Source organism: Spermophilus citellus, assembly GCF_964194105.1.
Source record: "Spermophilus citellus genome assembly, chromosome: 3".
NCBI classification, from domain to species: Eukaryota; Metazoa; Chordata; class Mammalia; order Rodentia; family Sciuridae; genus Spermophilus; species Spermophilus citellus.
Genome location: NC_138184.1, coordinates 5,454,036 through 5,475,760, shown reverse-complemented (window position 1 = coordinate 5,475,760; position 21,725 = coordinate 5,454,036). Strand labels below are relative to the sequence as shown.

Here is a 21,725-nt window from a genome sequence, read left to right as displayed (position 1 = left end):
TAGGCTGTGCCTGGGTACATGTGTCTAATACAGATACACTAACCTGTCCCAGACACAGCGGTCAACAGGTATTCACTCCAACATCATAGATGTACGCGTCCATCAAATATGCTTTCATGTAGCCCAGACACACCTGACCATTAGATATGCCCTTACCTGGCCAGGCACATCTGTCTGCAATTACACATTCATCTCACCCAGAAGCCCACTTCAGGGCTGGGAATGTAGCTCAGTGGTAGAGCACATGCTTAGCACATGCAAGGTCCCGGGTTCTATCCTCAGCATTTAAAAAAAAATGCCTCAGTCACAAGACCCAAGCACTGTCACCTGGTCCAAGAGCTGTCCTTGAGCCAGGGTACCAAGATCCAGCAAGTGCTTCATCTACCTTGTACCCATTTGCTGGCCCAGTCACCCCTTTTGAGCTAATATACCCTCACTCAGCTTTCTTCGGTTTCTGATATAACTCACATACCTTTACCTGGAGGGACCCCCTTCACCTTCACTTCACCACCCCTGCGCCTGGGCCCAGGCTGCTCATGCCCCACGCTCCAGCCACCACCGGCCTCTGGTTCTGCATTCCCACAGCCCATCAAGCGGGACTTGATCCTGACACCCAAGTGTGTGTATGTGATTGGGCGAGAGAAGGTGAAGAAAGGACCAGAGAAGGGCCAAGTGCGTGAGGTCCTGAAGAAGAAGCTGGAGATTCAGGCCCTGCGGGGAGTCTCCCTCAGGTGAGGCCAGGTCACCTGTGATCTTCAGCTGCTCTTACACTTGTTGCCCCACTGTTACCCTGAGAGTCTTACCTAGGGCTGTACCTGTAGCCCTCTCTTTGGCCCTACCTGCCACATTCACTTGCTCCTACATTCAAGATCCTTATGCCTCAACAGCTTCGGTCCTTGCACTCATTCTCCTACTAGACTTCACCCAGCCCTTCTCTATTACCAACTTTCCCAGCTCCCCCGTTCCCTCACCTGTGTCAACCCCTCACTTGACCCTTACCTGACAGTCCGTCCCTTGTTGCATCTCACAAGTCAGTTCTTCCGCCACCCTCACCTGTCGCTCTCGCCTGCCTTTCCTCCCACTTCCCCCAGCACGCGACAGGACGACTTCTTCATCCTCCAAGAGGACGCGGCTGACAGCTTCCTGGAGAGCGTCTTCAAGACTGAGTTCGTCAGCCTTCTGTGCAAGCGCTTCGAGGAGGCGGCACGGAGGCCCCTGCCCCTGACCTTCAGCGACACGTACGCCCCTAGCCCAGGATCATCCTCGGGCTGGTCTTGGCGCAGCGACCCACACTCCAGTCCCAGGGACCCAGGACCCGAGGGCCTGGCGCCTTGCCCCTCCCCCCGCGGCCGGGAGAGGGGGGGAGAGGGACCCCAGCTAGCGGCCCAAGCTTCCTCTTCTTCCCGCAGACTACAGTTCCGGGTGAAGAAGGAGGGCTGGGGCGGAGGCAGCACTCGCAGCGTCACCTTTTCCCGCGGCTCAGGAGACATAGCGGTACTCAAGGCTGGCGGCAAAACCCTCATGGTCAGCGTGGGTGACGGACTGCCCAAGAGCTCCAGTGAGTCTGCGCGGAACCGGGGGCGGAGCCAACGAGGGAGACCAATCACGGCTAGGGGATGGTCGGGAATGCGCAAGAGCCCCACGGCGGGCCTATGGAGACAGAAGAGGACGCTACGTTAGAGAAGCGACCAATGAGTGGGAGAGAAGTGGGGAGGGCGTGGCCAAAGGGGCAACCCTTGGCGGGGGCGTGTCCGGGAGTGGGAGGGCCCAAGGAAAAGGGCCAATGAGGGGTGGAGCCCAGGGGGCGTAGCCAATTACTGGGGCGGGCTCCAGGGCCTAAGCCTGACCTACAGTCAATGGTGTCTAACAAGCACTGTAACTCACTATCTTCTGTCCTGATGTCAGTGCTGAGGGGAGAGCAAAGGGCCTGAGGGGCGGTGCCTGGAGTCGAGCCAGAATGGAGGGGACTTGTGGGCGGGGCCTACAATCAGGTGCAGCTGAGCCACCACCCAAATACCTGCATCCTTTCTTCTTTTAGAGCCTACGCGGAAGGGAATGGCCCAGGGAAGACCCCGAAGGTCAGCCCCAGCCCCTACCCGGGCGGCCCCTGGCCCCCCCAGAGGTGAGAAGATACCCCTCACTTAGTGTCTTCATTTGCCTCTCGCGGGCTCCAGGGCCTAAGCCTGACCTACAGTCAATGGAGTCCAACAAGCACTGTAGCTCACTATCTTCTGTCCAGAACTTTCCAAGCTCCCCATCTCCCACAGAATACAGGCTAAATTTAGTTTGATATTCAAAGCCCGTCAAGATCCCATTCCAGGGCTGGGGCTGGGGCTCAGTGCTAGAGTGCTCTTCTGGCAAGTGTGAGGCCCTGGGCTTGAGCCTCAGCACCACATAAATAAAATTAAAGGTATTGAGTCCACCTGTAACTAAAAATATATATATTAAAAAAGATCCCATCCCAGCTAGCCAGTGAGTGACCTCTTCGCCCATCCTATGGCCCTGCCATGCAAAATACATTTTCTTATGCAAACTACATTTTATTTTGCCAACTCACCAAATTTATTCTTACCTCCAGGCCTTCACTTGGGCTATTTACTCTGCCTTGTCTCCCAAATCCCCACACATGATGAGCTCTGATTTATCCTCCAAGACCCACCCACAAAAGGCCTCCTGCGGGGCCGGATGTTCTTCTGCAAAGCCTCCCTTTAGACCTTCATGTCTCCAGGGTTCTTCCCATACTGGGCTGAGTGTGGCTGCCTCCTCCCTCCTGAAATACAAATAATTCCTCCCTGACAGACACCCTGATCTTTGCTTCCACCACAGGCCTGGACCAAAATGGTGTGCCTCCCTCTGCCAGAGGGGGGCCCCTGCCCCTGGAAATCACATCTGGAGGGGGTTCCCAGCGGCCTCCCCCGGGTCCTCCATCCTCAACCCTGGGGTCCAGCAGACGTCCCCGGGCACGGCCACCCTCAGAGCACAACACAGAATTCCTCAATGTGCCTGACCAGGGTGTGGCAGGGTAGGTGGGGTGGGAGGGCAGCCCCAGGAGGTGGGCAGAGGTAAGGGAGTGTCTGGTGCTGTGATGAGCACCCCCTTGTCTCCCCAGCATGCAGAGGAAGCGCAGCGTGGGGCAGAGACCTGTGCCTGGTGTGGGCCGACCCAAGCCCCAACCACGTGTACATGGCCCAAGGTGCCGGGCACTATACCAGTACATAGGCCAAGATGTCGATGAGTTGAGCTTCAATGTGAATGAGGTCATCGAGATCCTCATGGAAGGTGTGTGCACCAGGGCAGAGGTTGGGGTATGGCATGGTCAGAACCCTGACACCGCCAGGCTGCCCCCCATTGTTGCACATCCTTCCCGTCCATGTGAAAACAGAAGCCACTAGCTTACAGCTCTGAGCAACACCTTCCATGTCAGTGGCATGGCTGCACGGGCTGGAGAGCACTGGCTGTGAAGGTCAGTTCCTAAGCCACCTTGGGGCTCTGGCCTCACTGCATCACACCTGGTCCCTGACCCTCATTTTTCTTACTTGTCACATATTTCTAGTAGCAGAACCTACTTTAAAGGGGAAAGAAGCTGTGTCTGGAGGGCCAAAGCCCCTCCTACCTTAATTCCCTGGGCTGCCTCCAGCAGAGCCTAGGACTTAGGACACACTCCACAGACAGATGTGGGAGCCTCCTGGGGTCTCAGAGACCTGTTCATTCCTGGGTTCACTCTGGGGGTTGGAGGAAGGAGCCTGTTAAAGGCGATGGACAAGGGATGAGCACAAGAAATGTTATAAAAAATGACAGGGATGGGGGTATGGTTCAGTGGTAGAGCGCTTGCCTACCATGAGCAAGGCCCTGGGTTCCATCCCCATCACCACAAGAAAGAAAAAGGGAAGAAAGAAAGAAAATGACTATGTGAGCCAGTGGTTAGGAAAGACATTCCTCCCTCCCTCCTTTCTTTCCATTATTAACAACTCTCCCTTGTGTCAAATCAAGGATGCAGAGATAAGTAAGACACAGAACTGGCATGGGGGTTCTCTCCAGGGTAGCTGGGCATCACCCCAAGCTCTCTTCTCTCACACAGATTCTTCAGGTTGGTGGAAGGGCCGCCTACATGGCCAGGAGGGTCTTTTCCCCGGAAACTACGTGGAGAAGATCTGAGCCGGGAGCCTGGGATTGTGTCCTCCACCTGCTCGCCTGTCTGTCAGGATCCAGGCTGTGCCAGCAGAGTCTGGATTACTTTGGCTGCATTGGCCAGAAAGTCCAGTTCCGTGGCCTCCATCCCAGCCCAGACTGTGGGTCTGAGGAGTCACTGCTGCAGCAACCCTCCTAGGCTCTGGCCTCCTTCCTGTCACACCTGCTGCCAAAGTCTGTATTTCTTCTTGTATCAAACAGGGCTAACAGCAGAACCTACCTCCCAGCTGCCTTATGTTTATGAAATGAATGTCCTAGGCTGTTGACCAAGTGCCGGGCATAGTCCAGGGTGAAGGGGCCTTGACAAGTGGGACTTCCCCCTTCTCTCATCATAGGCAATAAATATGTGCCTGGTGAAAGAGTGAATTAAAATCATTGAGTATCCACAAGGACTGTGTTCTCACAACCCTGTGAGGTGGGAGCAGTGAATGTCCCCACTATGCAGGTAGACAAATAGAGGCTCAGAGAGGTTCAGCCTCTTATCCAAGACTCAACAGAGCCCCTCTCACCAAAGCTTGAATTTGTCCCACTTTCCTTTCCAGAAATTGCATCCTAAATGATCCAGCAGATTCTGTCAACCTCTAAATCTGCAGCCCTCAAACTCATCTGGAACCTCAGTAAACCCTCAGGCAGGAGGCAGGTTCCACATGGTTCCCTGCAAGCCACCCTGGGTCACCCCTGGCCCCTGCCCCACCATCCTATATATGTGCTCTCTTAGTCTTTATTCACCTGGAGTCAGGACCAGTTCTGACATTTGAGGGTGCTGACATTCTCATGGATTCTGAGTATTCCAGGGCTCCCTGTTGGGGCAGCTGTAACTGGCAGGGAGACCTGCTACTGCGTGAGCCTAAAGATCCAGGCTTTCCATTCTGGACACCCCCTCTGTCCTCAGCCCCTCAAGGAGCAGCCAGTCTGGGAGGAACATGGACAGACTGATGGATTCAGTACAGAGGAGACACAGATGGCATTGCTGGAAGAGCCCTGAAGGCTGAAGAGGGTTGGTCTCAGTAGATCCTGGCTATAAGCATGACACTGTTCTATGCCATGACAAGGACATCCCATGCAGTGGACACCTGAACCACTGGAGAATAAAGGATGAGACATCCAAGAAAGAATGTCCAACAGAGAAGATCCCTACCTTCTCTCTTCTGCATTCACCTTGGGAAGCCAAGCTGGGCTGGGAAAAAAAGATCACAAGGCTGCAAACAGGTCTCAACAGCCCTATTATTGGTCAATCATTCTGCAAAAGCATTTAATAATCCCTTGAATGTCTCTGGTCCACTCCATCTCTGAGATTCTTTATTCCAGCACAACCACCACTATGTGCTCGCCTGTCTGTAAGACCTTGGTGTGAGGACAGGCTGGAAGAGGACTGTGTCACTCATCAACATCTTGGGTTGGGCATTTCCTGAGCGCAAAAGAAGAATCAGGGCTTTATCTCCCTTCTCTGCCCTCAAACTTATCATGTAGGCTGCCCTCCCTTCTGGCACTTTGAGGTTCAGCCCTATGGTCCCACTGCCATTGAGGGTACCCCATTTTCAGGAAATAAGGCCTTCTGGGCAGAATGGATGGATAAGGGTTGGGCAGGACATTAGTGATGGAGAAGCGGGTGAGTGTGGTATATTTTAACAGACAGCATCTCATATCTAGGTTACAAGAATCTTCAGGCTGCAAACCTCAATCACCTTGGCCGCACCGGCTGCTCAATGCCACATCCTGTGGACTCTCACAAAATTTCTTAAATTAGGTCCCTCCTCTCAGTTCCTTGGGGCCCAGTCCCTTCTGAGGCCTCCCCCCATCCTTCCTCAGATTATATCACCCTCCCCAGAGTGCAAGTGCAACATCCCTCTCCACCTGGCACCAAAATGACTTTTTGTTTTCTTAAAACTTAATGAATTTTTATCTGAATGGTAATTAAAAGAAAAATTTTATTAAAATAGCATCAAAGTGTGAAAAGTCAATCCCTTAAAAATTCCTACTCCCCACCTCAGAATTTTTTGGGGGTTTTTGTTGTTGTTTTCAGTGCTGAGGATCAAACCCAAGGCCTTGAGCATGCTAAGCAAGCACTCTTCCACTGAGCAACACCCCAGCCCTGTTTGTTGCTTTTGTTTGTTTGCTGGTGCTGAGGATTGAACCAGGGCCTGGAATATACTAAGCACATGCTCCTTCCCTGTTTTTTTTTTTTTTTTTTTTTTTTTGTTTGTTTGTTTCGTTGGTTTGTTTTCAGGTACTATGAATTGAACCCAGGGATGCTCGGCCACTGAGCTACATTCCCAACCATTCTTATTTTTTATTTTAAGACAGAGTCTTCCAAGTTGCTCAGGCTGGCTTTGAACTTGGCTACAAAACCATTTAACAATTCTTTGACTATTTCTGGTCCTCTCTCGAGTGTCTGGGATTATAGATGTGTCATACCTGTCTCCTCCCATTTTCAAATACCTCCTATTATCTTCCCTGCATATAAAAGCACAGAAGCATATCTTGTTTTACATATATAGAAATACACTGCATATAAAGTCCACACTTGCCTGAGACTCAACACTTCTCGGATTGAATGATGTGTTGTAGAGATTTGCAATTAAGGGTCTATTTTACTCTCTGGCCTAAAAACTCATCTTCCAAATGATCACCAGGAATCAAATGTTGTACCTCCTTCTGCTACAAATTCATCAGTGATTTTACTACAAACCATAATCAAGGGCCTGCAAGCCCCATCCTGCACCACATTCACTTTCTGACCCCTATATGCTGCCCTCATTCTGCTCCAGCAGTGCAAAGGGATCCTATTTCTTGATAAACAAGCTTATCCCTCCCCATCACAGGACATTTGTACCAGCTTCCCTGAGCACAGTACTTACTTGACCTTCCATTCACTCCTTCTTGACCAGCAGGTGACAACTCAGAAGTCACCACCTCATCACTGTGACAACCTTCTGTTTTATTTGTTTTCTTCTTTGAGCTGAATAGAACCCAAGATCAGTTTCTCCATTTGACTACTTCCCCATTTTAAGGTTTGAGTTCTGGAGCAGGGATTCTTGTCTGTCCCATTCACACCTGGATCCCCAACGCCTAGATGGGTACCTAGCACAAAGAAAGATGGACAAAACCCACTCCACACCAGTGCACACTGGGCTCCGCATCCTTACTCCAGGAATCACACCTCGCCACCCTGAGGTTTCACCCCTTTATTAAGCCTAAAGACCAAAAATCAGCTTCCTTCCTGCACTTGGCTATTACAAAAGACACTTCAATTATTGAACTAGGTGCACTGAAAAACTTGATTACTGTTGCCAATTTTCTCCAAGAAGGACCAATTAAAAGAAAAACTGTTGTTTATCGCCTTTGGAGGGCTGACGATGGAACAGGCCAAAAGGGCATGAAGTTGCTCATTTTGCAAACGATCAGAGAGCTTCCTCACGCCTCCTCACGCCGGATCTCTGTACTTTGCCCCAGCCTTTGGCTCATCAATCGGCCAGCACTAGTCCACGCGACGGTCTCTGACTCGAGGAGCCTCAGGCCCCGCCCACTGGAGGACAGCACCGAGCAGGCTCCGCCCTTCTCTCGCGAGAGCTGAGAGGCGGAAAATGGCGCCGACGTGAATGCGAACCCGCATTGCCGAGAAAGTAGCCGCCTCCTGAGTTGGAGCCGCCGGAGCCGCATGAACCAGAGATCGAGCAGTCGAGGATGGTGAGCGCAGCGCCGGGGGAGCGGGCGCGGTACCGCAGCGAGGACTGGCTGGGAGCGATCCCGTCGTATACACACCCTCCGACCGACCCCGCCCTCACATCCGGGCACCCGCTCGCCGCTGGCTGTGGCTAGGCAAGCCCCCTGCCCCTACTTCCGGGCCTGGCCTCGGGTAGGCCACGCCCATCAGGCTCGGGCTCCTCCCGAGAGCCTCACACAGCCGGGCCCTGAGCGCCTCGAAGTTCAGCCACACAGCTGTAACCTGGCCAGGATAGCCCCGTCATGCACAGTTCACTTCTGGAAACTCCAGCATCTTCCTAGCCGCGTCCTGTCCAGAGCCCCGACTTCATAGCTTTGCCTCCGCTCATTCCCTCTAATCTGCCATCGACCTCTTAGGGCGCCTCCCACCTGTCGGAGATGGAGACGTGGAGATGGTTCTCTTAAGTGTAGCTTCCGACAGAGGCTGGAGCTCAGTCCACTCTTGCCTCCTTACCCTCTCTTGCTGATGATGTCCTAGAATGGGGCGGGTGGATGGTTTTGCGGGGTCTGGAATTCAGGAATGTTAAGCCTAGTGGTCCTTTCAGGGTGGGAGGAGCTTCCCTGCTGGCCCAGAGAAACCAGAGTACAGACTAGTTCTCTTCTACCAGGAGGAGGAACCGTCCGTGCCCAGCCCAGACTTGTTAGCCACTGCAGAGCCCAACTCCAGTGCGACCGACCAGGAGGTGGTGTCCCCAGTTGTGGCTGAGGCAACCACTTCTTCCTCCATGGAGGAGGAGCCAGACCCTAATGGGACAGCCACACCCACAGTTTGGGAACGTGGAGGGTTTGGAGGTACACAGCAGGGTGCCTCCCCAGCCCCAGACAGCTGCCAGACAGGCCCTGGACCCAGCCCTGTTTCGGGGACCAATGAGGACCTGCGGCCTCCCAGGCGACGCCCACCACCAGGTGACCTGTGATGGGGCCTACTGGGGGGTGTCACAACACAGGTCCCACATCAGGAAATGGGGAGTGCGGTGTATGGCCAAACTAGGGGACATCTACAGGGATTTCTGTCGCCATTTACTGAGCACCAAGTGTATGCCGGTCTTTGGCTTCAATGAGGAACCAGATCAATCCAGCCCAGTACCCTTTGGCAGCTCATTCTTGTGGGGAACTTGCATAGTCTGGGGGCCAGCGGCAGGCAGCATTCATGAGGAAGGGATCTGTGACCCTCACTCTGTATCCTGCAGGGAAACAAATACCCTGCTCTAGCCCTGGCTGCTGCCTCAATTTCCCCAGTGTTCGCGACCTGGCACAGCATCTTCGTACCCACTGCCCGCCCACACAGTCCCTAGAAGGTAGGACCAAGGCAGATGGTGGGGAAGTAGGTTAGAGTGGGAAGCAAGCCTTGCCCCCGTGGGCCAGCCTTGGCCACCCCACTCTTCCACTCTGCCCTTTGTCCCTGCCAGGCAAGCTCTTCCTCTGCTCAGCCCTCAGCTGCACCGAGAGCTTCCCCAGCATGCAGGAGCTGGTGGCGCACGGCAAGCTGCATTACAAGCCTAATCGCTACTTCAAGTGAGCTCCTGACCAGCCTGCCCTACCTCACCTTATGTGTGGGGTCCAAACCTTTTTCTGTGTGGGTAGCAGAGGAGGGAGGGGGGGCGCGGGGGGAGGTGGGCGTGGTCTCGGGCAAGAAGCGTGACCACCACTTTGTGCCTGGACTTACATGGGTGTAGGTCTGCCCAGCTCCTCTTCACCTCCCAAGTAGAAAACCAGCCTACTGAGTTAAAATAGAGACTTCCTTCTGCGTTGTCCCATAACTAACTCCAAACTGGGAGGGATCCAGAATGGTCACAATCCCCATAGGGGATTGGGGCAAGCTCCTTCTCCACAGGTTGAGTGCCATCCAAGGTTTGGGACCTGGCTCCCTTCCACGTTAGCAGAACAGGTCCCCTGGTAGCAACGGATGGCTTCCTTCTTACTGCTTGAGAGACAGCACAGCCCTGTGCCCGCCCCCCAGGTGTGAGAACTGCCTCCTTCGCTTCCGCACCCACCGCTCGCTCTTCAAGCATCTGCATGTTTGTGCAGAGCATGCTCAGAGCCCAGCCCCACCACCACCCCCTGCCCTGGACAAAGAGCCACCTGTGCCCGAGCGTCCCCCGGAGTCCGACCCTTCTTCTGCGCCGGGCTTGCAATTTCCGCTGCTCGAGCCCTTCACAACCCCACCCTCTGCCTCCACTGGACCCTTTCTACCGTACTTGAACCCCGCGCCTTTTGGCCTAAGTCCTCCACGCCTGCGCCCCTTCCTGGCTGCTGCTCCAGGGCCACCAACTTCCAGCACAGCTGTCTGGAAAAAGAGCCAAGGTGAGTGTAGGGGCGGGCGGGGCCTCCCGAAGAACTGGCTGGGCTTGCCCTAACTCTGAATTTACCTGCCTCTTTCCTGTAGGTGCGGGCGGTAGCCCCCGAAGACCTCAGGGTGGCTCGGATGCGCCCTCAGGTGCGTGCAGGTGACCATCAGGGCCGGGTGGAGGGGCTTTCTTGCGCCCTGCTGGGCCCTGTGGATTCTGGGAGGCAGCAGTGCCCGTCCCTTTCCCAGGTGGCTAGAAGTGTCACCCCTTAAAATATATGATTTTGCCTTTAAAATTACTGGCACCTGCGCCTTAATCTGCGCCGGCGTTCCTGTGTAAAATTCGCGCCCCGTTCACCTGTGAGCGGTCTTCCCGCCCCCCCCCCATCCCCTGCGATGGTTCGAAGATGGGAATAAGGGATTCAAGTAAGCCAAGTTTAACGCCCTCAGAGACGGGCAAACAAGCCCAGGAGAAACTGATCCTGCCACGCCCGACCCTGGGCTTCGGGAGCTGGGGAAAGGTCCAGCCTTCCCTCGCCCGCCTCCACCACCATTAGAGGACGGGTCCTCGGGGTTGGGGCCCGGGACTGATGGGGTCCCGCCTGCCTGCCCGCAGGGCATGCGGCCCCGAGCCGCATCGTGTGGGAGCACACGCGCGGCCGCTACTCGTGCATGCAGTGCACCTTCTCCACGGCCTCGCGGCCCGCCATGACACTGCATCTGCAGGATCACCGCACCAGCGGCCCCGCAGCCCCTGCGCCTGGGCCGCCACGCCCCGACGCCCCGGCGGGTAAGGCGGAGGAATACGCGAGTGGAGAGGGCGGGGAACCAGAGGCTAAGGGTGAGGCCAAGGCTCAGGCGCTCCCTCCTCTGCCTCTACCAGACCCGACCCCGCTTGCATCTAAAGTGTCACCGCTGCTGTCAGAGGGGGAATTTCCGGTTTTCTCACCTCTTTGAACCCCGCTGCTTTGGGAATGGGCGGTGGGGAGTGGAGATGTTTGTAATTTTAAGGGGAACAATAAAGAAGGCGCAATGAGCCAGCCTGTGCTGTGTCTGGGTCCCTTGCCCCTCTGATGCGCAGTTACCTGCGCCTAGCATACCTGGGGCTCTCAGACCCCTGGAGGGGCACCTCAGGGTGGCTCCACAGGTGTTGGACCCTTCTTTGCACATTCCCTCTTAATCTCAATAGTGGAATCCAGGTCTCCACCAGAGGTAGGCAGGGCAACCTGTGCCCACCATCCCAGGCCACCACTTCCAGAAAACAGATAGGATGGAATTTTCCAGGTTTTTATGTATTTAAGATGTCCCAGGAGTTGGTAAGACAGACTGAGATACTAGTCCTGAGAGTTCCAGGCAGGCCTGGCTGGATCCCCGCATCTTGAGGCCAGTACTGACTCCGGAAGAAAGGAGAAGCCTTTGAAGTCAGGAACCAAAGGAGCTGTGCTAGAGCCCCCAGGGTGGGGCAGGACGGGGGCCCAGGCCTGTTGTCATCCTTGCTGTCTTCAGGACCCTCTGCTGCTTCTGCCCTGCCCCATCTGTGTTCCCTGCTTCATCAGGAAAACCCATACTAGGGTCACAGTGCTGTCAGCCCCGGGCATTGTTCACAGCTACCCCTGGAGGCTAATTTTACCCCCTGCATCTTATTCCCTTCCTCTCTCCTCTCCAGTCTCTAGCTCAGGCCATAACTCTCCCACTCCTCAGGCAAAGAAGGGACCTCTCTATCCATTGCTACCTGGCAAACTGTTCTGCCAGTCTCTTCTAGTGATGCCCCTCCCCTGCCCAGTACCCTTCAACAGCTCCCCATAACCCTTCTGAATGAAGATCCTGCTCTCCCAATAACACAAATCCCCATCTTGAACCTCCCTTCCCAGGCCCACACTCAGTTATTTCCTCATCCTCTGCAAACAGACATCCTAAGAGGAAGAACCCAAGGACCTCCTCCACCCCACCCCATCTTGTCCCACACTTCTTATCTCCCTCCCACTTACCCCTGAATCCACCTGGACACTGTCCTCTATCACCCCTTCATCCTGGCATCTGCAGCCAAGACATCATTCATCCACTGGGTGGGGTTTCCCAGGCCCTGCCCTTCCCAGTCTGCCATCTGCTTCCCATCACTACCCATCTACTTGATGGGAAGTGATCCCCCAATCACCATTCTCACCTTTATCCTCAATGGAACCCTTGTCCCCCAGTGCATCCACCTCAAGCTGAATGGAAGCCTTGGGGCAGCTACTCAAAATACCTGCTCTAGCAGCTCTGCTACTGTGTCACGTTAGAGTGGGACAGTCCAGGCCCACAAGCCCTTCAGCTTCTGCAAGGGGCAGGTGGGAGATCTAGGCACCCTTAATGACCAAGCCCCCTAGACTCAGGTGCTTGTCTGCCTGCTGCTAGGTAGCACACACTGACTATCTACTGTGCCAGCAGCTCAAGGGCCCTGCCAAGATGGTGTTATATGTGGGTCCCAAATGGCCACCAGGGGACACTAGAGCTCCAAGGTCCCCTGAGCTTCCCCTTTCTCAACCAGAAGCCTTGGAACCACAACTGTATGACCTGGGGCAGGAGGACTCAATTCCCTGCACCTCACTTTCCTAGTACTTGAAATAGGTGTCATGATGCTTGTGCTTTTGAGACTCATAAAGGGGGCTGAGGTGGAGAAGAGGCTTGGGAAATGTCTGCTGAATCATTCACATCCCTCTGGCTACCAGTTCCATGGTTGCCTGGGATCCTGTCAAGAACTGGGAAGGAAGGTGAGCCTGGGTCAAGGAACCCGTGGTACAGATGGAGAAGGACTGGGGGCCCAGAGAATTAATGATGGCAAGCTCATTCTGGATCCTGACAGGCACCTGGCTGCACAGCTGCATAGCAGTGCCAGCTTGGCCAGAGACAACAGGCTCACCCTGAACAGGCTGAGCCACTCCAGGAAGCTTAACTGCACTGAGACCAGCCAGATGCCAGCCAGTCCACTGCCAGGCAGCTGTCTGACAACAGCTCTGTCACCTGCAGATACTGACCTGGTTATCCTCAGCTGAGGCTGAGAGAAAAGGTGAGGTCTCCTGGGGCAGGTGGCACGTGTCAGTGGTGCCGAATGTCCCTATTCTGTCCCTCTCCTTCCCCACACAATTCTACAGCTGCACTCCAAAGAAACCCCACTCTTCCAGGTCAACCCTAGCCCACCTTCACTTCAGGTTGCTGGTTCTGTACTGCAGTTGGAGCATGGCTAAGGCCTTAAAGACCTAGGCCAGGAGCCAAACACACAAAGGGAAGTGGGGTCACGCCCTCTGGTGGCCAGTGGTGGAAGCCTGCACACCTCACTTACTCACACCCCAGTAAACGGTGTGGGGGGTTACCCAGACACAATTTCAACTTCCTGGCTCATGACAAATCCCAAGCCCAGGGAATCCCCAGCTATCATTCATTCCTTGATCGTGCACCTACTGTATGCTCTTGGTCAATACTCACTTGTTCATTGGTTCTTTTACCAGTCTTCCCCCACACTCACCTGTCCTGGAGACCCAGAAAGGAACCACATCTGGTCATCCTTGCCCCGCTAAGAGGAGTCCTACTTTAAATGAGGGCCCATGTCTGGAAACCGTAACCCAGGATGAGGATGCACTGGCACAGAGGCCTTCGAATCCTGCCCATGTGTTCAAGGCAAGAGGAGTCTCCCTCTCAGTCTCTGCAGGGTCTCTCTAGTTTAAATAAGCACAGGAAAATTCACCCAGTATGCACCAGCAGCCTGGGCACCACATGGGATCTGGCCCATCGCCTGGGTCAGAACCTGCACTTTGAGTGACCAGTTCAATTTAGCCATGCATTTGAATCATCTGCCAGAGTCTGAAATAAAAACCCTTGCTCGGGCCTCATCTCAGACCAAGTAAGTTAGAATCTCTGGGAGACTGTAAACTGCTCAGGCAATTCCAACATGTGGCCAAACTGAGAATCAGGGCTCTGCACTCTTCTGGTGGGTGTTTTTTCCCTATCTACTGAGACCAGGTCACAGATTCCTAATGGACTGAGCTCTGTGGACGGGGCTTGCCCTATTCTGGGAAGGCCTCTACACCCTATGTGCCTTCATCCCCTCTTTTCAGGACTCCAAGGGGCCACACTGTTTTTATTGTGTCCAGTCTTACGGTTCCTACTCTTTCCACTACCTTCAGTCACAGGGAATCTGGTGTGTCTTCATACCCCCTTCCTCCTTGGGGGCAAGATCTTTGACACCACTCACCCATCCACCCCAAATTTCCATCCTACTTGAGTTCTCTGCCCTGGATACCTGCCCTAGCTTGTGGTACATCTGTCACCCGAAAAGGGAAGTCCTGCTGAGAGTGGCGGAAGAAGTGTGGAAATGAGGAAGGCTGGTGAGGCAATAAGGGCAGGCAAATGTGGGCTCACCACCCCACCGCCCCCATGTCCTGGATCTCCCCACCTCCCTGGTGACCTCCTAAGTCCCACAGCCAACTGTACCCCTCCATACCAAGATGTCCCCCTCCTATGGCTCTCCAGTCCTGGCTGAATTTTGTCTTGGCCTGCTTCTTTGCAGGTAGGTCACCAAGGCCTGGAACTCAAGTCTTGAGATCAGGACACAAAAGTGGTTATGAGTTAAGAGGGACAGAGGAGAATCAAGAAACTAGTGACAACTATTGACTGGGTTGGGGATATGCTGATGCCCAATGCATTAATTGCAAGGACACCAGCAGGCAAGACAGGAACTACCTCAAGGGAAGACAGAAGTGTCCTCAAAGGATCTGGGGACAGACCAGAGCCGTCTCCGCCTACTTTCCTTCCTCCTCTGTCTTCCCCACCCTCACAGCAGCCCCCACCTTGTGTGCTGTCCTGTAGAGCAGAAGCCACAGATACTTCCTGAAGGCAACAACCTCAGCTCAGAGCCCACCACCCTGTAGCTCATCATCAGCCTGCAACCATGGTGAGTCCCCAAGCCCCAGGACAGGCCCATACTGGCCTGGAAGCAACAATCATAGCAGGTAGAAATTGGAGTGGCAGAGTGGGGCTGGGAAATGGGAATGTCCCACACCAAACCCCTAAGGTAGGAAGCAGTCAGGGCACAGCTATAGGACACGGTTCAGGCTCCTGTGGCCCAGGCTTAAGTTGTAACTGCAGCGGGGATGAGTGGGACTGCCTGGGAAGACTCCCCTTTCCCTAGATCAACATGATCAGCAAGCAGGGAACATGAAGCCAGGATGAAGAGAAGCTTCCTATGGGGTGACTAAGTGGGTCACGAACTCTGGCCCCTGCCATTACCCAGTCACTCACGTTGTGACCTGCTGATCATGACTTATCCAGCCTTGGGTTCACCTGGGAATCTTTGCCTCAACCCATCCAGGTTGGGAGTTTCAAAAGAGGAATTTCAGGGCCCAGGCAGGAATCATCATCTTTGCATGGGGAACTCCCGAGTCCCTGGACCTCTGGATGAGGAAAAACGGCACATGGAGAGGCAGGGGCCACATGCTTCTGCCCTTTCCTCCCCCAATCTCCTTGACCCCAAGTGAAGACAGGTTTGAGGGCCCAAGGCGGTATCCCCTCAGAGGAGGCCTGGCCTTCTTGTCCATCTGTGGAAGTTGTCTGTGACCCATGGTTCAGGGTCAGCTTCAAGGACACCTGGAGACCATGTGGTACATGTGCCTAACGGGTGCCTGTGGGTGACAGCCTACCTGCTCGTCCTCATGGAGGCTGTCAACTCTGAGCCTCCTTCCCAGGCAGTCCAGGTGTCAAGAGATTGTGAGCTAAATACCTACATATGCCTCCATATCTGTGATGGTCAGACTGAGTATATGTCTGTCTTTGTGGCTCTGTGTAGTCTTTATGTCTGCAAATATTTACTGAACACTTACTATGTGCCAGGCACTGGGAGGTCAGCAATGAATAGGCCATAGGGGCTAGGGGAATTCAGTGTGTGTGAGCGCTTGCCCAGCATGTAAGAGACCCTGGGTTCAATCCCCAACACCAAAACCAAACAACAACAAAAGCAACCACCCAGTCAAGGAATATTTTTTAAAACCAATGCAGTAGAATTAGTATGTGGTGGCAGATATGAACAGCCACACAGGCTGGGGATAATGGGGAGCACTAAAAGGGAGTCCTCCATAATTTAAAGAGATATTGGATCAAGACTTGGAGAAGAGAAAGGAGACCCCAACATGATGGAGAGACATGTCCCAAATGAGGGGCAGGGCAGAGCTCCCAAGGTGGAAGGGAGAGGGAAGAGGCTGGGTCGTTCAGGGCCTTCAGGAAACCATTTGCTTTTCCTGGGATGATGAGTTATCATTGGGCAGTTTTTTGGCAGGTTTCCTCCAGCTGCTGTGGGGGAACTGAGTTAGGCTGGGGGCTACAGGCAGCAGACCAGGGAGGAGCCTGTTATAATAGTCTGGGAAGTTGGTGGGAAGGTTCCTCCTGCTAGGGTTTCAGCGGTGGAGGCAGTGAGAAGTGGCTGGAATCCGGATGTGTTTTGAAATGAGAACAGAAAGGCCTGGGAGGACACGGGGAGGGGAGGGGAGGGGAAGGGAGGGGAGGAGATGTGGAAGGAGGGGAGGTGGAGGGAGGGGGTCAAGGATGCTGACTGGGAAGCTGTTGGGGCCACTAGATGGGGAAGAGGCATCAGTAGCAGCTCCAGTCCTGCCGAGATTAGACACCTAAGTGGTCAAGTCAGGAGGGTGTGGTTTTCAGGGACTGGGGTCAAGGGGGTAGTTCTTGGCCAAGAAAAGAAGTGGCCCAAGGGCTGCAGTCAAGAAGAGGGGGAGGCAAAACAGGAGAGGGAAGGGGATGGTGATGATGGGTTTGTCTGTGACTGACCATGTCCATGGGTATCCAGGTCTCTCTCTCCATTATGCTCTGTGTGTAAAAGCCCCTGCCTGACATTCCATGTCCCCTAGGGGAGCCATAAGGATTTCCGGAGCCTCCAAGCCAAGTTCCAGGCCTCTCAATCAGAGCCTAATGAACTTCCTAAAAAGCCCCCAAAGCCAGAGTTCAACAAACTGCTGAATAAGTTTCCACAACCTGAGCTAAGTGAGCAGCCCCAAAAGCCCTTGCAGCCTGATGTCAGTGAAGCCCCTCAGAAGATCAGTACAGCGTCCTTGAAGCCTCCGCAGCCCCTATTTGCTGATCTTCCCAAGAAGCCCTTGAAGCCTGAGTTTACTCATCTCCCCAAGAAGCCCCAACAGCCGGAGCTCACTGATCTCCCCAAGAAACCCCAGCAAACTGAGTTTACTGATCTCCCCAATAAGGCCTCCAAACCTGAATTCACTGATCTCCCCAAGAAGTTCCCACAACTTGAGTCCACTCCATTTCTCAGGAAGCCCCTACAGCCCGAGGTCAGTGAGGCTCCTCAGAAGGTCTGGCAGTCAGAGCCCAGCACACTTGTCCAGAAGCCCCCACAATCAGAGCTCAGCAACCCCGCCAAGTCCCCTGCAGAACCCAAACTCAGCACATTCCCCAAGAAGCCCCCACAGCCCGAGTTCAAATTCAGTGTGCACCCCAGGAAGCCCCAACAGCCTCAGGCTGGTAGCTTCCCAAGGAAGTCCCTACCACAACAGCCTGAATTCTCTGAAGTCCCTCAGTCGCTTCCCTCAAAGTCTGGGCCCAGTGAGCCCCAACTCCTTTCCCCAAAGCCTGACCTCAATACCTCACCAAAGAAGCCCCCACAGCCTCAGACTAGTGACCTCCATAAATTCTTGACACAGCCTGAGCTTAGAGAGGTCCTTCAAAAGACTCCCCTGGAGAAGTCTGAGCTCAGCGAACCCCATCCCCACTACCTGCAGCCAGGCCTCAGTGCATTTCCCAAGAAGCCCCCACAGCTTCAGCCAAGTGACCTCCCCAAGAAGGTCCTGCAGCCTGAATTCAGTGACCTTACCAGGACTTCCTCAGAACCTGAAGTATTTGTGCTTCCCAAGAAGCCAAGGCAGCTTGAGTTCAAAGCACTTTCCAAGATGACCCCAAAGGCAGAGCTCGGCAGTCTCCCCAGGACCTCCTCAGAACCAGAGTTCAGCTCATTGCCCAGGAAGTTTCAGCAGCCTGAGCGCCAAGGGCCACCTCGCAAGTTCTCCCAGCCTAAGCCCAATGATCTGCCCAAGAAGCACCTACAGCCTAAATTCTTCAGGGATCTTTCCAGAAAGCCCCCACTCCTGGGCTCAGTTTCTGAGAGCTCACTGCCCTCTGCCACCTTGGGCTCCAGCCCCCGGTACCCACTCAGCCCTGGATTTGGAGCCACTGGGGCAACCCGCTGGAGGTCAGAAGACTTCAAAGCTCACAACCCACCCCAGCGGAGGCCACTACCCCCAGCCAGCATCCTGGGACCACCTCCAGCCAAACCCCCACTGCCCCCAATCCCCATGGATATTCAGAGCTTTCGGAGATCCTCAGCAGCATCCACAGGTGAGTCAAGATGGGCTGCACAAATAGAAATGAGGGGGCTAAGGCTCCTGGGCAGTGCCGTCTCCCTCTCATGCTCTCCCCCCACCCCCACTCCACAGCTCTGCGGAGGACTCGCTCATCCGCTGGGACCCACTTCCTGGCCCAACAACCTAAAGACTTCCCATGGTGAGTGAAGGGAGGAAAGGGGGAGGCCAGGCACCCTTTATGGGCTGAAGGAGACCCTTATCTCAGGTATCCCTGCAGGGACCCGGACGAGACTTATGAGCTATATGACAACGTAGAGCCCAAGGAGGACTCAGGCCCCAGCCCCAGAGGCAGAGGTTTGTTGGTGGTCTGCTCAGGGTCCTGTAAAGTACTGGTTGCAAGGGCATCTTCTGCCATGTTCCTGGTATAAGGAACCAAAAGCAAGGGACCCCAGAGGCTCACGATTGAGAAAAGGTAGGCAGCAGTGTAGCCCAGGGTGATAGCAGAAGGCATGTACAACAATGGAAGAATCCAGAGATCAAAGATGCAAATGGGACTTAACAAGTGTGAGTGAGCCGAACACATGGTTGGGTCCCAAGTATAAAGTAAGCCTAGTCTTCAGGTACACAGTGGAGCCAACCCAGGGTTAGGGACAAGTTGCTATGTTCCACATTAGACATGTGTCTGAGGTACCAAGGGATGTCCGAGCCTAAACTCAGGAGAGAGACAGGGGTAGAGACAGGTATAGCAGTGGTGGGAAGGGAGGCCACTCTGCTCTAGATTCTAAAGACCCTTCCTTCCTGCTCCTGGAGGGCAGGGCCAACCCTAGTAGGCCTATGCCTCCAGGCTGCAGGAGTTTTGAGTTTGGCTGAGAATGAAGTGGCAGCAGCCCTGACCAGACTCTCTTCCCATAGCCTAATCTAAGAACAGCCCCCAAAACCAGCAAGGACCTTCCCTGGCAACAGTAAGGGCTTCCATGCAAGCACTCGGCTGAACCTGCAGCCCATACTCCCATCCCGCACCAAGACAGTATCACCTCCCCCACCCCCTGCCATTTCACTGACGTGGCAGTTTGAGGATCTGAAAGTTGCCCAAGCCACAGCCAATGTGGGAGCTTCAGTCAGACCCCTCCTGCTCCACTCCACCATCTCTCAGGGAGGCGTTCTACAGGGAATCTGGCCTTTAGGGTGCTCCTGCTCTGCCCCCCAGCCAGAGGTTCTGGTTCAAAACGTAACTGGCTGCCTCCTGAGTCCCTGACGCCTGCTCCTTCCTGGGCCCCCTTCTGCTTCTCCTGAGTGACCCCCAAGACCTGCTTTCAACACCTCCTTAGCACACAGCTTCCTGGCAAGGCCCCTTCTATTTCCGCTCCTGGGAGGATCTGTGGCTGCTGGGTAGAAGCCTGGCTGACACTGTGGTCTTGGCAAGGAGGTCAAGCTGAGTGCAAGTAGGGTGGGTGGGTACAATGCTGATGCCACTCAGAAGGCTGCGGGGGAGGGTGCAGACGGGCACTGCTGACCTGAAACACCCAATGACACAACAGGTCATTCAGAGAGGACAAGCTGTGGCCCCAGGTTCAGGCCTTTCACTCACCTGAGCTTCTGGAAGATCCTGCCATAAGATGTACCCTTGACCAGCAGGGCTTGTACCCCAAAGCCTGGTAAACCACTGCTGCCAAGTGGCATAAGTCAGACCTCACTCTGGGGTGACCCCTCCATGCCGTGTCCTCATCAGCCAGGCCAGGACAAGAAACTCACCTGGGTATCCCCTTCTCAGAGGTGGTATTTGCTTGCCTCTAGGAATGCTTGCCTTTGTTTACTTTTTGACCCAAATCTCATTACAATTCCCAACCTGTTCTAGGCAGCAAAAACAAAGTCACCCTAGAAGTCTATAATAAATCCCTCCTTTAACTACTTATGATCTGATGACCCTAGACAGAACCAACACACAGTAGTATCACTCAAGATGGAGCCACTGGAGTAGGCTGAGCTGGGGGTCTGTGATTTGACTTGGTGTTTTGACTGCCCCCAGATGAAGTGCTATGTGCTCAGCAAGCCACCAGGAGGCACTCACAGGACCCAGAGCTCAGGTACTCCAGGGCAAAGGGGTGGGATAAAGGTGAGGTTGAATTAACAGAAGCATGAAAGTAGAACCCATCTTGCTCATGAGCACCCCAATTCTTGGGGGAATGAGGAAGGAGAAGGCCCCACAGACACAGCAGTTGCCACCTACGGATCCAAAGCTGCTAAAGCAGATCAGGAAAGCAGAGAAAGCCGAGAGGGAGTTCCGGAAGAAGTTCAAGGTAGGGACACAAGAGTCTGGGAGGGCTGGGACCAGATCCCCGGAGTCCCATCCTCAGAAAGAAGACGGAGTGTATGTGGGGTGACCGCATGAGCAAAAGCTCTAATATCTTGTCCCCAAGTTTGAAGGGGAGATTGTGGTTCACACAAGGATGATGATTGACCCCAATGCCAAGACCCGTCGTGGAGGTGGCAAACACCTGGGAATCCGGCGTGGAGAAATTCTGGAGGTGATCGAGTTCACCAGCAAGGAGGAGATGCTGTGTCGGGACCCCAAGGGCAAGTGTAAGTGAACCTAGCCCCAAAACCCTGGGGAGGGAGGACACCTCAGACTGAGAACCCACCATGTCTACTTTCTTCACAGATGGCTATGTACCCAGAACAGCTCTTCTGCCACTGTGAGTGCTGACCCTGCTGGGATCTGGGAGTGGGTGGGGGGCCAGGGTCTCCTAGCTGACATTTGTGCTCTCTACCAGGGAAACAGAGGTGTATGACGACGTCAGCTTCTGGGGTATGTAGATGCTGCAGGATGGGTTGGAAGGGACCAGACTGACAGCTGGTGGACCACTTATTTAATGCCTCTATGGAGAGGGGTCACTGGAAGTCACCCCTCCTTGCAGACCCTTTGGAGAGTCAACCATTTCCCCAAGGACAGTAGGGCCCTCAGGTGGGGCCCAGAACAGCCTGCCAGCCCAGCTACCCACTAACCCAGGAGCCTGGATTCCAGTTTGACAGACAGAGCTGCCCAGGTGCATGTGTGACCACATAAAGCCTCTCTTTAAAAAAGCTTCCTTGCTTCTTGTATTTTCTTTTCCATCCTGACTGCTGGCACACACAAGGAAACGTGTGTGTGTGTGTGTGTGTGTGTGTGTGTGTGT

The 21,725-nt window shown here is 54.3% G+C and overlaps 4 protein-coding genes and 1 long non-coding RNA gene across 9 annotated transcripts in view; 3 read left to right on the top strand and 2 right to left on the bottom strand.

The window, feature by feature from the left end:
* Positions 1-1,075, bottom strand: part of LOC308645403 — a 43,106-nt gene extending 42,031 nt beyond the window's left edge. The window contains exon 1 of the long non-coding RNA XR_014021196.1: positions 1,000-1,075. This is a non-coding gene — a long non-coding RNA (uncharacterized lncRNA). The remainder of the gene's footprint in view (positions 1-999) is intronic.
* Positions 1-9,919, top strand: part of MYO1F (myosin IF) — a 40,288-nt gene extending 30,369 nt beyond the window's left edge. Inside the window, exons 22-31 of one of the 3 annotated variants that reach the window (XM_081287477.1) lie at positions 586-731; positions 1,092-1,238; positions 1,410-1,558; positions 2,039-2,122; positions 2,827-3,022; positions 3,110-3,279; positions 4,079-7,875; positions 9,102-9,209; positions 9,321-9,426; positions 9,795-9,919. In XM_081287477.1, coding sequence (XP_081143603.1) covers positions 586-731; positions 1,092-1,238; positions 1,410-1,558; positions 2,039-2,122; positions 2,827-3,022; positions 3,110-3,279; positions 4,079-4,155 — 969 coding nt within the window. In that variant the 3' untranslated portion in view covers positions 4,156-7,875; positions 9,102-9,209; positions 9,321-9,426; positions 9,795-9,919. Of the gene's footprint in view, positions 1-585; positions 732-1,091; positions 1,559-2,038; positions 2,123-2,826; positions 3,023-3,109; positions 3,280-4,078; positions 7,876-9,101; positions 9,210-9,320; positions 9,427-9,794 lie in introns of those variants that run through there. The other 2 variants (XM_081287476.1, XM_081287475.1) reach the window with 2 other exon arrangements.
* The window catches only part of HNRNPM (heterogeneous nuclear ribonucleoprotein M), a 63,609-nt gene continuing 43,364 nt past the window's right edge, over positions 1,481-21,725 (bottom strand). Inside the window, exon 13 of the mRNA XM_081287491.1 lies at positions 1,481-1,650. Coding sequence (XP_081143617.1) covers positions 1,610-1,650 — 41 coding nt within the window. The 3' untranslated portion in view covers positions 1,481-1,609. The remainder of the gene's footprint in view (positions 1,651-21,725) is intronic.
* On the top strand, positions 7,752-11,170 carry ZNF414 (zinc finger protein 414). Its single transcript, XM_081287495.1, has 8 exons — positions 7,752-7,875; positions 8,520-8,817; positions 9,102-9,209; positions 9,321-9,426; positions 9,872-10,215; positions 10,298-10,348; positions 10,815-10,988; positions 11,082-11,170. Exons 1-8 carry the CDS (start codon positions 7,873-7,875, stop codon positions 11,153-11,155), a joined length of 1,158 nt encoding a protein of 385 aa, XP_081143621.1. The 5' UTR covers positions 7,752-7,872; the 3' UTR covers positions 11,156-11,170.
* PRAM1 (PML-RARA regulated adaptor molecule 1) lies at positions 11,529-21,659 on the top strand. Of its 3 annotated transcripts, none has more exons than XM_081287486.1 (11): positions 11,529-13,852; positions 15,012-15,125; positions 17,089-18,586; positions 18,685-18,751; positions 18,818-18,906; positions 20,579-20,636; positions 20,741-20,849; positions 20,970-21,132; positions 21,212-21,245; positions 21,324-21,358; positions 21,468-21,659. In XM_081287486.1, the coding sequence occupies exons 2-11, from the start codon at positions 15,123-15,125 to the stop codon at positions 21,503-21,505; spliced, it is 2,094 nt and encodes a 697-aa protein (XP_081143612.1). In that variant the 5' UTR covers positions 11,529-13,852; positions 15,012-15,122; the 3' UTR covers positions 21,506-21,659. The 3 variants fall into 3 exon arrangements, with proteins under 3 accessions (XP_081143612.1, XP_081143611.1, XP_081143613.1); XM_081287485.1 differs by having other exon boundaries at positions 18,830-18,906; positions 20,717-20,849; positions 21,468-21,658; XM_081287487.1 differs by having other exon boundaries at positions 18,830-18,906; positions 21,468-21,656.

Bases quoted from the DNA above. Each gene is read 5' to 3' on its own strand.
- ZNF414 (XM_081287495.1), top strand. The intron at 8,818-9,101 runs GTGACCTGTGAT...TGTATCCTGCAG, and splicing joins CAGGCGACGCCCACCACCAG to GGAAACAAATACCCTGCTCT. The intron at 10,989-11,081 runs GTAAGGCGGAGG...TGCCTCTACCAG, and splicing joins ACGCCCCGACGCCCCGGCGG to ACCCGACCCCGCTTGCATCT.
- PRAM1 (XM_081287485.1), top strand. The intron at 18,907-20,578 runs GTTTGTTGGTGG...GACTGCCCCCAG, and splicing joins CCCCAGCCCCAGAGGCAGAG to ATGAAGTGCTATGTGCTCAG. The intron at 21,359-21,467 runs GTATGTAGATGC...CCCTCCTTGCAG, and splicing joins TGACGACGTCAGCTTCTGGG to ACCCTTTGGAGAGTCAACCA.